The 18,881-nt window shown below is 42.6% G+C and overlaps 1 protein-coding gene across 6 annotated transcripts in view; it reads right to left on the reverse strand.

Moving 5' to 3' along the window:
• The window catches only part of PLEKHM3 (pleckstrin homology domain containing M3), a 164,968-nt gene that overhangs the window by 132,628 nt on the left and 13,459 nt on the right, over positions 1 to 18,881 (reverse strand). For 5 of the 6 annotated variants that reach the window (XM_023760706.1, XM_006082453.3, XM_023760703.1 and 2 more), the window contains one exon: positions 10,559 to 11,465. In XM_023760706.1, the coding sequence (XP_023616474.1) occupies positions 10,559 to 11,165 (607 nt within the window). In that variant the 5' untranslated portion in view covers positions 11,166 to 11,465. The remainder of the gene's footprint in view (positions 1 to 10,558; positions 11,466 to 18,881) is intronic. The other variant, XM_023760710.1, reaches the window with a different exon arrangement.

Below are 18,881 nucleotides of genomic sequence, written 5' to 3' on the forward strand. Positions count from 1 at the left end.
TGGATGTCTCTCTCACCCCTGTATACCCAGTGGTTGGCTCCATAAATATTTGTTAAATGTACGTACAAAGAACTATTCTGTTCATAGCCCAATTAGAGCCCTTCTTTTTCTTTTCACAAGTCCCACTTTCTCTTTTGCCAGTCACCCTAATTTGAGTCATCATCGCCTCACGTCATGATGACTGGCAGAGACTTCTCACTGGCTTCCACCCCCTTCCATTCTTTTCACCTACATATCCGTCCCATGTACTATTGGGGGCTAAGGAGAGCCAATCAATAGCATCCCTGTTCCTCACCCAAATTGCAAACCAACTGAGGTTAACAGAGGGTAGACAGGCTCGTGGAAACCAAAACATCAGCCAGTTGGAAGACACCGCTTGGGGGTCCTCCTAACAAACTGAACCCCAGGATTATACAGACTTACCTCTGAGTCACAAGCAGCAGTTACTGCCCTCGGCTTCCTCCTCCTGGGGGACAATGGAGGAGCTCTTATGGAGGAGCAACCAGAATTAGTCCTCCTGTGAGAGAGGCCAGTTCTAAATGCCTGTGTCCTCCTATGTCCGCCCTTAAGTCACACCTCCCAGGGGTGAAGGGCGCGAAGGAGGGACAGAGGCAAGAGTGTTAGTCTAATTGATGTCCCTTTACATGGGCACAAAACCTATAAGAAAGAAGGTTCCCTGCTACTCTCCCCGACACACACTACCCCTCAACCCTGAGACTTCCAGACTTCTTATAATTACCCTTTAATCTTGACTCTCAAGTAATTTTCAAGTGCTTCTTGCCAAACCTATCACATTAAGTCTAACTGTCTGGCTTTGAAGGAACTCCATAATCTCAGCCTACTACTGTACTCTCCCAAATGCAGACTTGTTCCAGATTAGCCTCCCGGCCACCCCACACACGTGCTGTGTCATCTCGACTGTGACTTTGTGCTCAACCCTCCCAGCTCAGCTGAAACTTCCTTTCCCCAGTGAAGACTTCTCTGACATTCTCCATCACAATCAACTCTCTTTACAGTCCTGGTTAGCAAAACACAGCATTCCAAGTCTATTTGTATCATGTTATAATATTCAACTGTGTTTAAGCCAGAAACTAGAGAAAATTTTTTAAAACTAATTTCAGGTCTTTGTTCTCCTCATTAGAGGCACGAGAGAAGTGAAATGAACAGGATCCATATTAACCATGACACTGCCACAAATGACCATAGCAAAGAACATGAAGAGAGTGATGCTACAGGACCCAAAAGGGGGTTTTGTTTTGTACATTTTAAATATGGTCCACGGGCCATCGTAAAGTGCTGGCCACCGTGGTGCTTACAGATACTTGTTAAACTTATTCTGGTAGAAATGAACTAGGCTCAAGAACTATCTATCCTGTGAGCTACTCTGGATACCTTTCTTTACTGATAAAAAATAATATCCCATTTTTTTCTCCCTTCATAATAAACCTAGGGAAAGAGATATTATCTGTGTAGACTCTCATAGAAATAGACCCATAGAATACCTGCTACATGTTAGCTAGATACATCAATAGGAATCTTTTCCATCTAAGTTCTTTGCTATGGGCAGCAGGGATAGAGCATAAGTCAATAGAGTCCCGGCCAATTTCACTTCTCAAGTGTGAGCCTTGAGATTACACACCCAACCAACTTCTTAAAAGAGGCTTTCTGCCTTCTGTGACAAGGGTAATCTCTCATCTTAATAGAACTTTTGACCCAGAAAATTCCAAACATCAACTTTCAAACTATGCTCCGTCATTGCCATAGTAAGCTTTCTACTCTTTACCTCTAATCTATAGAAATTAAGTATAAAAGAATCTCCTATACTTAGGCCAGCAGATTTTAATATAAATGCTTGTCATTACTATATCTTGGGTATCATACAGAATCACAGAAATGTATTTAGTCTATCCCCATCAGAGGCAGAAACTGTCATTTGCTTGCCCCATTGGCTAGGTCTCTCCCCCAACTTCTTTACCAACAGAACCCTATTTTGTTCAGGTATGGTGGCATATGCTTAGAGGAGATGGTCTCTCCCCAGCCCCATGAAAAGAATCATGATTTGTTTAATCCAAATCACAGTAATTCTGTTTTCTTTTGCCAGAGATTACTTTAGGTGTGGGCATGTGACCCAGCTCTGGCTACTGAGAAGGTGTGATTGGAAACAGACCCAGAGGAGGTGCCCTGCTTCCCCTTCCTGACTTTGGCTGTTGATATGTAAGACAACGATCCTTTGGACTGCTACAGCCATCTTGTAGGGGGGAGTGAGGGGGGAGAAGAGACATCACCAATACACTGAGGACAGCATAGCAAAACGATGAAAAGTGCCTGGATCCTTGATGACCGTGGGACTACCTACACATGAACTTCTTAAGTATTTATTGCATATAGTGCTTGACATTCACTAAGTGTTCAATCGCCATCTGTTAGATAGATGAAAATAGAATATGGTACGTGGCCTTACTATTTCTGCCACTTTTATTGAGTATGATATTACTTGCTTCTGAAAACATCCTAACCAATTTAACAGATTTGGGAAGAGATTCCAGGAAGAAAAATGACTTGGCCAAGGTTATACCACAAAGAGTGCAAGTTGAGAGTGGAACTCCAAAATCCAGACTTTCAATCTGGATCAAATTGTGTTTTATTTGTGGTGAGAAAAATAAGTCCTAAACTTCCTCGGGCTTGACAGAGAGTATTATTGAATGGTTATGTGTGGCCTCCAATGTCTGGCCTGGCTTGGGATGCTAGCCCCTAGCTCAGTGATGGCGAACCTATGACACGCATGTCAGAGGTGACACGCGAACTCATTTTTTTGGTTGCTTTTTCTTTGTTAAATGGCATTTAAATATATAAAATAAATATCAAAAATATAAATCTTTGTTTTACTATGGTTGCAAATATCAAAAAATTTCTATATGTGACACGGCACCAGAGTTAAGTTAGGGTTTTTCAAAATGCTGACATGCCGAGCTCAAAAGGTTCGCCATCACTGCCCTAGCTGTATGGCCTGGTGTGAGGTCAACTTCTCTAAGGCTCCGCTTCCTCATTTTAAAAATCAGAACTATATCACCTATCATATTAAACTATTATGACTACTAAATAAGATAACCCTAGCTGGTTTGGCTCAGTGGATAAAATGTCGGCCTGCGACTGAAGGGTCCAGGTTTGACTCTGGTCAAGGGCACATGCTCAGGTTGCCAGCTCGATCCCCAGTAGGGGGCATGCGGGAGGCAGCTGATCAATGATTCTCTCTCATCATTGATGTTTCTATCTCTCTCTCTCTCTTCCTCCTCCTTCCTCTCTGAAATCAATGAATATATATTTTTTAAAAATATATTAAATAAGATAAATTATGAACAAGTCTTAGCACTCTTAAATAATAGTATAAATAATAACAAACTTCATTCAACTTGACTCAAACTATAGGTAAGGAAAATAGAAAGAGAGGCCATTTCCATTTTGGGGGAAAAAACTACTGTCCTGATTTTCTAAGCACCAATACATAAAATTAAACCAGACACCTTGCATATGCTCATATTGGCACAATACAACGTTTTCTATAATGTGGTTCATAGCATCAAAGAACTTCCAACCTAGTGTGGGAGATGGATGTTCAAGCAATTACTTATAATGAAAGCAGCATAAAATGTGCTGTAGAAACATAAGGTGAAAGAAAAAAGAGAATTTTAATTGAGAAAAAATATGGAAAGGTCTCAGGGAGGATGTGGCATTTGAATTGGCCCTTGGAAGATAATGGAGGATTTTGAAAATGAAAAAAGGCAGGAAAAGTATTCTGGGATGAAGAGACAGCATGAGCAAAGGCCCAGGAGCTTGAAAGCACATGGCACATTCAAAAAAAGGGCACATAGATGGGCTGAAGAACGGTGTGGGCGTGGGCGATAAAGTTAGAAATATATCTGGATGCTTTATAAAATTCATACTTGATTTTAGAAAAAAAATAGAGAAGCATGATTCAACTTTGAGAACTGAGTGGCCTGAAAAGATTTATGTTTTTAAAAGGTAACTTCAGCAGTTTGTCAAATTAGTAACTATAGTTCTTCTTAGCCAAGAGAGATAAAATACATTAACAGAGCAGCCACAAAAACGTCAGACACTTCATTTTCAGAGTTCCCATATAGAAATGTTAGGAATCAGAATGCGGCTGTCGATGAGGCACGGTGGGTTTCCGAATAGCTGCCACCGGCCAACATTCAATAATGTAACCAATGGAAACTATACAACCATATAAAAATCAACTTTCTTTGACCTATTTTAGCAACTTCTTTGTACTGACTAATCTTGCTGAAGGGTGAATCATAAATTCAGCAAGAGACCATGTCCTGGTGACCTCACTTGTTCTAAGCCTGCAGGAATATTCCCACCTCTACTGGCTCCGAGGCTTTTAGAAACATCATAATTGAAAAAGCAGTCATTTTAGTATAAGTTCCAAATTTGGCTTTTTTTCCCCCTAAGTGAAAGATGGGGGAAAAGGGAATCGAAACAGAGTAACATAAAACTCAGGATAAAGAAACCAGACTGCATGGTTTTTCTAGCCCTAAAGAAAATCTCTGCTTGAGACCTTCTCCTAAAGCACTGAGAACAGAAAATACAGGCACAGGAATGGTACCAGGTCACCAGAGAGTGAATCCGCCTGAAACAAAAGCCCAGCTGACCACTGCCCTTGCCAAGCAGATGAAAACGTGAACACAGTCAGGGAGGGAAAGTAAGTCAGATTCCGGCAGTCTGTGGAGTTTCAGAGCTTCATAGCTAATGCAATGAATGTCTTTAAAAATATTTTGATTTTAAAAAGCACAACAGCAGTTCATCCAGAAGTAGAGTTACCAGGCACACACAAATCTCTCTGTGTTGAATAACTTCAAGCATACCTATATTTCCATCACCGAGCTGACTACAGTAATTAGCTCCCACACAACCATGAGTCAGGGTCAGTTCAAGTACATCCGAGAATGATGTCATTTTAGAGTTGGGAAGGACTGTAGAAATAATTTAACCTGCTTCACTGAGTTTATAAATCAAAGGCAAGAGACAAGTGATTTTTCCAAACCTGGCGAGTTAGGATACTATACATTTGTGTCCCAGTTGAGTGTTCTTCCCATGAAGCCTTACCTCCTCTGCTCAGTGTACACACTTCGAGGTATAAAATAACCTATTTTTCATAGTGGTAACACAGCTAATGTCCACATGTTCATAGGACCTTTTATGTTCCTAACTTAACATATGTTTATAGTGGGATTGTAATTCTATAATGCCAGTACCCCGTCTTCTTCATCCTACAGGAAATTCCCTGGTGCATCCGGCTGAACCATTAGTCAGTGAACAAAAACAAGATGGCAGTGATGCAAAGGACTAACAGGACAAGTATGTACACTTGTCGAGAGCATGTTTGTACAGAGCTAAGGTTAGGGCTAAGACTAGACATGAGCCCTTCCCTCAGGGCTAGTTCCCAGTCAGACCTCACTCCCGCTGCCCGGGCATGGCAGACACTGGGATGGCAGCAAGGAGAGGAAGCTCTGGCCTCCACCACTGCCTTGGATTCTTTAGAAATAACTACTTCTGTTGCCATTTCACCTTAGATCTATTCCTTCCTATGAACCTATAAGCTAATTGTGTTGACACTACTATCCAAACCCCAGGTAGTGCAGACAGTGCTAACCAGGTTGGAGGCAAGCCACACACCTTCAACCTGGTAGGACCCACTAGGAATATCCTTTATCCGTCAGCACAGGCAACGTTCCATCTTAAGAAGTCTGTCCTAGGTCTGTCTCTGCCTGAGGCAATGCAGTCTCTAGAATGTATCTGCATGCTTCTAAGTAAGACTAAAAAAAGCTGCCAAAGATGGGGCAAAACCACAGCCATCTTTCCATGGTTACAAACCCACGGGAGTCGTTCACTTAAGCTCTCTGCATAGCTAACATTCAAGAAAGTGAAAGACAAAGTTACAGTCTTCCTTTTGCAGATTCATTGGTCTCCTAAAGAACTGTGACCGGCTCTGACTGTCCATGTATTTTAGCAAATATGTTAAATGCAGAAAACAATCCATGCTTTCAGCTAGACTGCTTTGGTGCGTCTCAGTTTTTCCTAACCAATGATCTAATTTTAGTTCGATGAACATTATCCAGGTCTGTTTCTTCCACACTACTTCCCGCCCTCTACCCCCACAGAGATTGACTGCCAATAACGCTTTCGAAGTGGAAGGTTGCAAAGTAAGGATACAGCCTAGCTTAGTGTCAAGAGCATAGGCTCTGGGGGAAGACTACCTGGGTTCAAATCGAGGTGCCCTTGTTTCCTAGCTGTGAGACTGAAAGCGTGTTTGAGCAATACTATTTCGAGAGCCCTATTTTAGGTACTGAGGGTAAAACAATGAGCAAGAGACCATCCCTTCCTCAGGAATCATAAACTCTGGTGTAGAAGATAGCAAACAGTTGGTCACACGTCAGTATGAGAAAGGGAATGAATGGTCCATTTCCCGTTAACAAACCAGTTCATTGCTGTGAAAAGGTACACTTCAAGCAGGCCAATTCAAGAAATATTTACTGTGGGGACATTTTATGAAATCGACTGCCAGGGAAAACGAGGAGTGATTGGTAATGTCACCTTGATTCTCACTGATGAGTTTCAAATTCTATTAATAGCAAAATCAATATTACTAAACCTTTAAAACATTAAGTGTTTACTATGTGCCAAACATGGTTCTAAGAAGTACTTTTATATTTATTTATTTATTATTTATTTTTTTTTAATCCTTACCTGAGGGTATTTCTCCATTGATTTTTAGAGAGAGTAGAAGAGAGAAGGAAAGACAGAGAGAAATAGTGATGTGAGAGAAACACATCAACTGGTTGCCTCCTGCATGAACCCCAACCAGGGCCCGGGCTGAGGAGGAGCCTGCAACCGAGGTACATGCCCTTGACCTTGACCAGGGAACCTGCAACCCAGTTGCATGCCCTTCACTGGAATCAAACCTGGGACCCTTCAGTCCGCAGGCTGATGCTCTATCCACTGAGCAAACTGGCTAGGGCAGGAGAAGTACTTTTAGATGTCTTAACCCATTTAATGCTCACAAGAAACTGAGGTGAATACTACCACTTTTCCGTGCTTTATGACAAAATATAATTATAAAGACAGAGAGCTTAAGTAACCTCTTTTAAGAGCTAGTAAGTACTATAACAAGGAGTGAAACTCTAATAGCGTAGGTTTAGAGTCAGTGTTTTTAACCAATATCTTGTTTGACTAGAAGGCTTTCTTCAGACAGGCCTGCCCATTAACAAAATAGCTAATGTTACACCCCACCTACCCACTGCCCTCATTATGCCAGAACCCGATTTGCTTTATACCAGGGGTCCTCAAACTACCGCCCGCGGGCCACATGCAAATACAAATATTGTATTTGTTCCCGTTTTGTTTTTTTACTTCAAAATAAGATAAGATATGTGCAGTGTGCATAGGAATTTGTTCATAGTTTTTTTTTAAACTATAGTCCGGCCCTCCAACGGTCTGAGGGACAGTGAACTGGCCCCCTGTTTAAAAAGTTTGAGGACCCCTGCTTTATACCCAAAGTAGCAGTTATCCTCAGGAAGGCTCAAAAGCCCAGTTATTCGTCAATAAATGAGGCAGAAGATGCAGCAGTCCTACCTAATGAAGATCCTTGGGGTTGTTGCTATGAAAGGAAAAAGAGGGAATAAGGGGGGTTGGGCAAAAAAGAATGAAGGGGAGGAGGAGTAGAACCATTCCTTGTAAGTCTTTAAGCTACTCAAGGTGAGCTCAGACTAGGAGCCAGAAAAAAAAATTAACTGGAGAAAACATACAATTTTGTAGTAATAAAGCCCTTAGGTAAGAGAGTGACACAGCTAGACACAAAATCAAGTTGACCTCATCTAAGAAAACCAATTTGACTAAATTTTATTTCTTCTAAGAGCCCCAGCCTCTCATTAACCTGGTTAATTGTTAGACCAGCAGGAGTAGGAGATGGGAGGGCGATGGGTCGCTTTTGGTCACTCTGAATTTAAAGTGCCCGTGAGACATTCCAGCAGATGTGCTCACCAGTCAGCCGGATGTGCACGTCTGGAGCGCACGGAAGAGGTCTGGCCTGACCCCAAATGTCCAGCGCTAGCCAAGATCTACACCCCTTCCTCTGCTTTTGGCATATTCTTTCAGGAGAAACAGTAAGCCTTTCTTCAGTTTGGATCACTAATTTCAAAGGTTTTAAAGTAAACTCAGCCCAGCCGGCGTGGCTCAATGGTTGAGTGTCGACCTAGGAACCAGGAAGTTATGGTTTAATTCCCAGTCAGGGTACATGCCCGTGTTGCAGGCTCAATCCCCAGAGTGGGGCATGCAGGAGGCAGCCTATTAATGATTCTCATCATTGATGTCTCTCTCTCTCTCTCTCTCTCTCTCTCTCTCTCTCTCCCCCTGAAATAAATAAAAAATATATTATTTAAAGTAAACAACTCAAAGATCTTGGCTGATTTGACTAGAATGCACCTGAATGTTGGCATACCCCTCCCAAAGGTGAGAACTGCAGTTGGCAGCCTACCCAGAACTCCTCTGTGGCCGTGGGCACTCACTGCTCACCCCTGCCCTTTACCAGGTTAGTAATAAAAACATGACTTAGCCTGCTTGCTCTTCCAATGCCAGAAAAAAAAAGCATCAGAATTTGCCCAACTTTGCGACTCTCTGCTATCTCATGGATAACACAAAGGTGGCCAGGTTAGGTTATATCAATATCTGCAAAGGCCATTTGTTACAGTTAATTTTTCAGAACACCATTCAGTACATATATTTCAACATCATTTAATACTCAACTTTTTAAAATTGAGAATTAAAAAAAATCATAATATACTAAAGAAAGAATCTAAAGAAGTTCTGGTTCTTGCATTTACAATCCGAACAGGATAGGAAAAATAAAACTGGAAATATGACACCTTTTAACTTTGGTTGTACCAGGGATTTAGAATGGTTATGATGATATAGTCATAAAAATCTATGTGAACTCTAAGAAACCAAAAACAACAGAGGCTGACTGCTAATCAAGGAGCACACCTGTTTGTACTTGGACTCAACGCAGAGCTCTCATTCTCCAGGCACTAGGGTCCCAGAAACTTGTTTGTCCCTAATGTCTAATCAGTTACCACATGCTGTGCTTTACAATGTCGTTTTCTTCTTACTCCGATGGTCTCCACCCTTGGCTAGATGTTACGGAGGACTGGTGAAAGTAGGAGAAATCACAAGTCATAAATTTGAGTGGAGAAAAGTATTTAAAAAGGATGGATTTGAACTGGATATAAAAATAAAGGCAGCACCTTACAGACAGGAATGCTGCCTTTCCTTAACAGACACTAAATTATATCCTTGCCTCAAGTTGCACTTATAAACTAAGTTTTATTATTATAATGTTAAATGTACCAACGGAATACCAAGCAATGGTAGAGGATTGAAGTAACACTAAAATAGCAGGTAAGTAGATAAATTAGTCTCCCCAGTTAATTGAGCAGCTCAATCTAAATTAAGAGTTAAGCAGGGTAACTGAAGAATCATCAGTTAAAAAAAAAAAAAGGATATCCTATACAAAAGAGGTTATCTTGAGAGAAAATGCTGAGGGAAACAGAGAGATGGTTTACCATGTCTCACAGAAGAGGAAATTCATGTGTGAGTACATGACTACATTTATATACAGTATATGAGTGCATGTATGTGTATAAAGTATGGGGAAAAAATAAATTCAAGGTTCTACACTATGAGGTCTTAACACACCTCTCCAACCTTTTCCTCCCTCTGTCCGCCATGGGACCATTTGCTCCTCTCACAAGAGTTGACTTGATATCTCTGCACCTCCCATCTCTTCCCCTTTCTCATACCATAATCCTGACCAGGTGTCCTCTACTGAGACCCTTTCTGCATCTTCGTGTCCTTCAAGGTCCAGCTCAAGTTCCATGCCTCTCACAAGCCCTTCCTGACAAGCCCAGCCTGGGGAGTTTTCTCCTTTCTCCATGCTCTTTCAGTCGCTGTCGCTCACTCATCCAAAGAATCCCAATAGAGAGGAAAACAGAAGTTCCCTCGGAAACATTCCAGTTGACCATCTACTTTCTCTCACTACTGGGTGCCTTCTTGAGTCTTTGTGTCTGATCCCCTCAGCTTAAGGAGAAGTTCTTTAAGGCAGGGATTGCGTCTTCACACACCTTTAACCCTTTCATAGCACAAGGCTGCACCCAATGTGTGATCTGATGAACATCTCCTGAAGTGAAGAAACAGTATCATACAATGTTCAAAGGAAAAATGCTACAATCACTATGAGAGCTCTGATTCTCACATACAAGACTAGAAAGGAAGAATTCACCAGAGTTGTCCTTTCGCTCAGTCCCCTCCATGAAGATAAGACTATAGACTGGAAGTAGGATAAAGTGTGAACGTAAATGGAAGAGGAAGCTTAAGTAAGCATAGCCAGGCATGGATACTGGAGAATAAGATTCTCCGGAGCAAATGTAAAAGACACAAAGGAAAATCAGCAGTTGTTCAACAGCAATCAGATATAAAAACATACCAGTGTTTCCTTGAGCATCTTCTATCTTATTTGGTGAGGGCGACAGGAAGGACGGCCTGGTGAAGGGAGGACCCTGAAGAGATGGTTGTTGCGGCTGCTGCTGCAAAGGCGTGGTCTTGAGGCTCACCCTCCAGTCCACCTGGGTAACATCTGACCTTGATCGAGCATGCCCTGGCTTAAAGGTAGTGGTCTCATCCAACAAGTCATTCACAGAACGAGGTCTGTCCCTCCGACGCTGACAGATGTTGAAAAAATTAAAGGTTGATGCTTCCTTTTGTTCCATCCAGGAGAGATTATCTGGGGCCGTCCCTTTCTGGACCATAAACTGTTCTTTGGTGGGGAAGACATTTTGAACTTTGGTTTCTAAGAACCGGGTCTGACAGTGGTCCCAAAGCATGCCCCCCTCGCCTAGGGAGGCAACACTTCTGATAGCACCATTGTCTGTTATGTTACTGAGTACCTCGTGCCCCACCAGTTCAGGGACTTCCTGGACCCCATAAACCTCTGCTTGCTGAACAGCCTTCTCTAGTTTGCTGTCAAAAGTACTGAAGAAATCCTCAGTAACCTCCAGGGCCGGGCTGATATCATCCACTTCCAAAGCTTCCATGTTGCAGGCTCTAAGAGGCCTCTGCCTCCCACGCTGGCTCAGGAAACGGCTTCATGAGCATTTGCCCAACAGAGATGCTCTGGGCAACAGAGTTCTGGGGACCACTGGAAGGAACCTCATTCGCTGCCTGGAACAGGCCAAGCATAAGGGTGGTTGGTGTTTTCCCAGTCACTAAAAGCTGAGAATGGCCAATAACAAAGGTGCCAGGAGAATGTTCCTTTGGGATTATTCTTCAGTGAGATCTCTGTAAAGACAACAGGAAGTGCTTGTCAAAGCAGTGCCATGGCAATCTTCCATTACCTGGAAGAAAATAAAAAAAAGGACAACGTTGACACACAGTTCACTGTATTCTGTAGTATACAAATCTGCCCAATTACTTCCCCATCTTTCCCGCCCAAAGGTGCACAACATCTACACAGAAGGTCCACTGTCAAGTCCCACATCACTCGCCGCTTTGTATTAGAACTTACACAGAGCAGAGTGGAACTCCTGATAAGGGGAATTAAGGTCAATAGCTTTTACTCACACAGAGAAGCCTTTGAGAGCAATTGTGAAAAGACTGCCCTGGCAAATCTCTGTGATATGTTGACCTAAAATAGTAAGCAAAAAAGACTAGGAATTCTCTGACTGGGCCTCTATGGTAATCAGTCTGCAAGTCATAAATGCATGAGTCCTTTGACAAACCTTGAAAGCACTGATAATTTGTTAGGTTTAAAGGCACAAGAGGGAAGTAGAGAGGGAGAATCTGTCCTTTCATTAAACCTGAATGTCCCTGCGCTGTGCTTCCTAGGTTTAGGTTATGTAGTACCTAATGATGACTCTGGACTTCAGAATTCCTCCAGTCCTCCTGGAAGGAGGCTGTGAGGACTGGCCTGGGAGGACAGGGCCAGCCTCTGGGCTGAGCAGAATGAATCCTAGCACTAACTCACTCTCTCTGGGAAACCGCAGACCTCCAGGACCAGGGCAAATTAGAGCAGACCTTGACAGTGAGGCTGTCTTCTATAGTAGGCACTGGCCATACATGGCTATTTCAGTTTATTAAAATCAAATAAAGTGCCTCAATCAAACTAGCCACATTTCATGTACTCAATAGCCACATATACCTTTGTATTTTTGCCAAAAAACAACAACAATAAGGCAAGAGCTTCCCCCCACCACCACCACCTACTTACAAATAGGTAAAATTAAGCAATTACAACTCCTTTGCAAGCTGCTTCAAAAGTACATAGATGTGTTTTCTTTTTTAAAAAGGCACCATTTTATGGTAATTAAAACCACTTTTAGCACTTAGGTCATTAAACCGTTACATTTTAATCAACACCAATCTACATTGCTTACTGTATGTAAACAAAACTAGTATTACAGCCCTTTATTTTAAATGTATCAAGGAGGTTTGGAGTTCACCGAACTCTGTGGTTAACCTTGTAAATCGATAATGACAGTGAATTTGTCTACTTTTATATTTTGATATTTATTTGTCATCACTCATGAAGCAAGGCACAGATTGAAGGTTTCGAGATGAAAGCGGTTATAATATTTTTCTAACTGCAGACACGGTTTTGCTTCCCATGTCTCCAAGAGGACTGGAGCCCCCTGAACTATGCAACAGGGTTTCACTACTTCTGTAATTCTGAAACGTGGGGTTTTGTTTTCAGTTTTATCTTGTGTGAGAGGCTAAAAAAAGAAATACATAATAAATCTTAAAGCTTTTAGTTCTTTCTTTACTATAATTTCAAATAAATATAATAACAAAAATACGTTTCCCATTTTATACAATAGGCACCAAGGTGCAGAGAGCACTAAGTTATTCATCTAAGATTACTAGTATATTATGGATGCTCCTTTTCTTACCCAGTGCTTACAATTCAGTATCAAGTTCTTTAATCACACTAGAGAGTAAATACCTTCAAAGTAATTCCCTTTCCTTCCTTCCTTCTTTCCTTCCTTCCTTCCTTCCTTCCTTCCTTCCTTCCTTCCTTCCTTCCTTGTTCTAATCAAAATATCTAGGAGCATACCCTTTGTGCTCTTTGCTTGTGAGAAGAGCATTCACAGACTGGTGAGAAGCAAAGAGCCACTGATGGCCAGCATCCTGGGTTGGGGAACACTTCTATCCCACATGTTCTAAACTAACAATAGGCCTTTGAGATCATGCTTTCAACCCCCACCTTTCACAGGAGACATTGCGGTCCAGAGAGAGTGAGAGGTCCCATGGACACTTCTGTACGCATTGCCTCACTTAATCCTCATGAAAGGGTAGTAGCAATTCAACTTTAAAACCATTTCAACGCTGTGCTGTTTAACACGGCATCCTGGAAATCACTCATCTCTCCTCCTTTCATCACTTAATAAGGTCACACCAGAATCAAGACACTAAAGATGGAAAGATGAATAAGACACACCTCTCGTCCTAAAGAGGCTCGGTCTATCATGATGCACCTAAGAAAATAAGTTTTAAAAAAATGGCTCTAGTTGGTTTGGCTCAGTGAATAGAGCATCGGCCTGCGGACTGAAAGGTCCCAGGTTCGATTCCAGTCAAGGGCACATGCTTGGGTTGTGGGCTTGATCCCCAGTGGAGGGCATGCAGGAGGCAGCTGATTGATGATTCTCTCTCATCATTAATGTTTCTATCTCTCTCTCCCTCTGCCTTCCTCTTTGAAATAATATATATATATATATATATATTAAAATGCCTTGATAGAGGACAGAAACAGACAGTAGACACAGGCCACATATTAAAGCACAGGCACCAGACACACATGTGAAGAAACCGTCTTGGATGAGAGCCCACTGGGTTTTCCAAGGATTCCAGCCCCAGTCAGTATCTAACTGTAACGCATAGGAGATTCCAAATGAGGTTTTTCCAGCCGAGCCCAGTTAACCCAGAACCATGAGGGTGATAAATTGTGGCACAAAGTTTGGGAGTAGTATGTCACACAGCAACCAATAATCAGGACTCATCACTTCCGCAGGGAGGCGTTCTCTGGTGTCCCAGACTAAGTTAAAGTCCTTGTTTAGGTTTCCAGGGCACCTGTACTTCCGTAAGTTACACACATCACAGTTTCAATGTCAACATCCCCTCGGGCAGCAACTGTCTATTTTGTTCACCCTTGGACCCCCAGACAAAATTGCAGCTCAATAGATATTTGTTGAACAAATGAATGAATTTTTTGAGTGGCTATCTTTAGAATCATTTGACATGGTTTTCTTTTTCTCCTTTTTGCTTTGTTGTCAGTACCTCTGATTTACAGCCCTCTCACCACATCAGGATTATCTCTAGCAATAAACAATAAAGACAACTACTGCTTTAACAACAGCCCCACCCCAAATCAGTACTTCTATAATAATAAAAGCATAATATGCTAATTAGACCAGACAGCCGGACATCCTTCCAGACAAAGCCACAGTGGCTGCAAAGGCCGAGGACAGGCAGCTGTGGTGGCCGGTGGTAGCAGCAGTGGGGTGATGGGGGTGGCGCCTTCCCCTGATCGGCTGGCTGGCCGGTCACCCCCCGCAGAGGGAGGCCAAACTGCAGCTTAGGCCCGCTCCTTGCGCCCGCTCCCCACAGTAGGACATCCCCTGAGGGCTCCCGGACTGTGAGAGGGGGCAGGCCACGCTGAGGGACACCCCCCCCAGTGCACAAATTTTCATGCACCGGGCCTCTAGTAGTGTAATAAATGAATTAACAGATCAGTGTGACAAATCCAAGTCTTTGCCTGTATTTGCACAGTACAAATTAAATAGATAAAAAGAGTTACTGAGAGTAGCAGTGATTCATTCATTCCATACATGTTTTCTGAAGCAGCGACTGTGTTCTAAGCATTGATGATACAACAGTGAACAAAAGAGATTAAATTTCTACCCCTGTGGCCTGACAATGTAGTCCAGCCTCCTAAGAGGCGGCAGAGGTCAGCAGTGACAACTCTGGGGCTCAGGAGGAAGGGGACTTCAATAAGTTACTTAACCTTTCTATTCCCAGTTTTCTCATTTGCAAAATCAACAAGTTAGTAATACCTCTCTCCTAGGACAGTTGAGAGAATTAAACAAGGCAATACGTGGCATGGTTCTTGGCACAGGGTACACGAGCAATGAGCCTAAAAAGCCTCTCGCTGCCCGGTCAGCACCATCATCTTTCCTCTATGACCTCATACTCCCTCTGCCCTCCACCTGCCCTCCCATCTGGCCACACTGGCCTCCTGCTGGTTCTCAAACTTGCTGACACATCTCACCTCAGGGTCTTTGCCTTGGCTATTCCCCAGATGTCAACATGGCCAACTCTTTCCTTAAATAATTGTTCATGTCACCTTTTCAATGAGGCCTATCCTGACCACCCTATTTAAAATTTTAACACATATCTCTGCCCTGGAGTGATCATTCCCCTTATTCTGCCTTTTTTTAAAAAAAAATAAATAAACTTTTAATTTTAGAACAGTTTTAGATTTATGGAATTATTGCAAAGATAGTACAGTGCATTCCCATACACCCCACATCCAGTTTCCTCCATGTAACATCTTACATTAGTCTCGTACATTTTATCACAATTAATGTACCAGTGTTGATACATGTTGTTAGCTAAAGTTCCTACTTTGTTGTGATTTCCTCCATTTTCCCTACTATCTTTTTACTGTTCTAGGATCCCATCCAGAATACCGCATGACTTTCAGTTCTCATGTCTCTTTTGCCTCCTCTTGGCTATGACAAGAGACTTCCTTGTTTTTGACGAACTTACAGTTTTGATGACTACTAGTCAATGGATTTGTTTGATGTTTTTCTCCTGACTGGACTAGGACTCTATGTTTTGAGAGGTAAAACCATTCTTGTCATATCCAGGTTGACACTGTCAACATGACTTACTACTACTGCTCATGTTAATCACCTGGCTGGGCCCTTTTCCCCTATTCATTTACTGACGTAACACACCACTTAGTGTTCAGGGTTTCTCTCTTCCAAGTAAAACATAAGCTCCTTGAGGACAGGCGTTTATGTTTATTTTGTTCACTAAAGTATCCCAAGTGCGTAGAATAGTACCCAACACACAAAAAGGCTCTAAGCTGACACGGTGGAATGAATGCACTGTTATTCCTCTGAGTGAAGGTCATGGCCCTTCACCACCTCTCCACCTCTCCAATTGGCAGCTCCTGACCAACACTCACCTCGTGGTTTTACTCCTTCACGCTTCGGTCCTAGTTGGGAGCCTTACAAATTGCTCGGGCTCACAGAGCAGCCTGGGTTTGCCACATTGTACTCAATCGACAGTCTCTCCTGACCCCACCCTGCACTCCGAGCTACTTGAGAGCAGGCACAATGCCTTCCTGACCCTCCGATAGAATCTCTATTCTACGTCTTCATCCCTTTGGGCTCTGTTTACCACCCTTACCTGTTCCGGAATTTCATATTTTCCATATTTGTCAGTATTTTATTATGTTGTATTAGGATGAACAGCCCTTAAATTTGCTACAAGGGTCTAATGCCAAATTTCAAATCTATGAGTAAACACCTTCTACTAGCTTGCCTCATCTGGTTTTGAAATTAATTCGTTAAAAAATAACATACTTGGACAAGGCAAAATATAAAGAGTACCTCCCTCTGACAAAAGTGAGTTGGGTAAAACCAGTGTGTGGGTGCAGTGTGGTTTGCCTCAGCACAAAACTGGAAATCGGGAGCTAATTAGGACTGTGTTCCAAATCTGGCCCAACCAACCACACACTGGGTGGCCTCGGGCAAACCATTAACCCCCGGGTGCCTCACTCAGCTACCTGTATTCAATACAGTTGCTAATATCAAGTTGCTTCACCTGTGGATCATTCACGAGGTAGCTGTCCAAACATGCCTTTAAAAACTGTAAACTGACGTATAATTATGACACACGCCACTGGGCCTCACCCATTCAACAACCAGGTGCTCCTGGTCTCTCCCTCCCGGGAAAGGTTCGTCAGCCCAATTAACGCAGTCAGCAACCAACTACGTACTGATGATACACTGGTTTCAGCCCAACTCGATGATCTATAGATATTTCACCTTATTTCTGTATAGAATACTCTTTCTGTAAAAAGGGTTATTTCCTCTATTTAATAGACTGAGAAGCTGAGGTCCATTGGTTAGGGTGGTAATCAAAGCTCAAACCCAAGAACCCATGCATGCATCAGAAGGCAACAGGATGGAGAATCAGTGAATTGCTATTGTCTGACAAGGAAATCTGCTGTCTACATGCTCAGCTGTCTACATGCTCATTGGGCAAAGCTAATCAACAGGATGAATCCAGCAGTCCTCCCACACAGAGGCAGAAGCACAGCCCGGCCCACACAGAGATGCCTGCCATGTTCTCCCAAGTTGTTTGGTAAAAGTGCTGGCTCTTCCCCCCCCACCCCCACCCCCACCCTCACCCCCCACCCACCGCCCGCCATGACTAAACGGCTTGTGATCATAATTGAATGGGTGCTGAGACTATGGAGAAGAATGCAATGCCAAGGACACCCAGGATGAACTGTTTCTGCCAGTCCTTTTCAAATCAAGGGTGATTGCAAGAATGGTCAGCAATGTGGCTCTCACATGTTCTTCACTTTGGTTAAGGCTGTGGCTGACTGAGAATTTTCTAAAATGACGTAATATGAAGGATCTGCCACAAGAGGATCTGACCCGGAAAGATGACACTTCTGGACCATGAGGCTCAAGAGGTTATGATTTTTCATGGTGGTTTTTGTCATAAAGACAAAGTTAGCACATTGGTAAAGTACAGATAAGCCACAAGCAGCCGATAAGGAAACGGTACCAATGGAGACCTCGTAAGAAGCATTCAGGACTCTTTCAGAGAAGGACAGCTAGAAACACAGGTGGGATCCCATTTTCATAGGCCTAGAGCAGGGGTCCTCAAACTTTTTAAACAGGGGGCCAGTTCACTGTCCCTCAGACCGTTGGAGGGCCAGACTATAGTTTAAAAAAAAACTATGAACAAATTCCTATGCACACTGCACATATCTTATTTTGAAATAAAAAACAAAACGGGAACAAATACAATATTTGTATTTTCATGTGGCCTGCAGGCCGTAGTTTGAGGACCCCTGGCCTAGAGAGAACATTAAATGCCTACATTGTGCCCAGCCGGTGTGGTTCAGTGGCTGAGCATCAACCTATGACCCGGGAGGCTACAGTTCGATTCCCAGACAGGGCACATGCCCAGGTTGTGGGCTTGAGCCCCAGTGTAGGGTATGCAAGAGGCAGCCAATCAATGATTCTCTCTCATCATTGATGTTTCTCTCTCTCTCTCAATCTCTCCCTCTCCCTTCTTCTCTGAAATCAATAAAAATGTTTTTAAAATGTGGCTACATTGTATACAAGTTTCAATAAATGAGATGTTTATTGACATACAATGCATAAGGAGTATAGCATTAAAAAATAATTTGTAGTGTTTTTTTCCAGTTCTAAAAGTAATAAATACTCATAGGAACTCTGGAAAATGACATATATGGGAAAGAAAAGAAAAATCAGTCACGATCCCATAACTCAGAGAATAAATCAATAGCTGTGTTTTTGTCCAATATTTCATTGGAATCCGATTATATACACAGTTTGGGCACGCTGTTTAAATGTACGCTCAAAAAGCAAATACTGGCAAATACTAACCCTGACAAAGAAAGAAATGCCACAGAGTGTGCTGTGCCACTTACACCTTACAACCTGACGCCACTTGACTGAACGTCTTCTTTCTCCAGCTACCCCGGG

The sequence above is a fragment of the Myotis lucifugus genome, unplaced genomic scaffold, assembly GCF_000147115.1.
Source record: "Myotis lucifugus unplaced genomic scaffold, Myoluc2.0 scaffold_3, whole genome shotgun sequence".
Lineage (NCBI taxonomy): Eukaryota > Metazoa > Chordata > Mammalia > Chiroptera > Vespertilionidae > Myotis > Myotis lucifugus.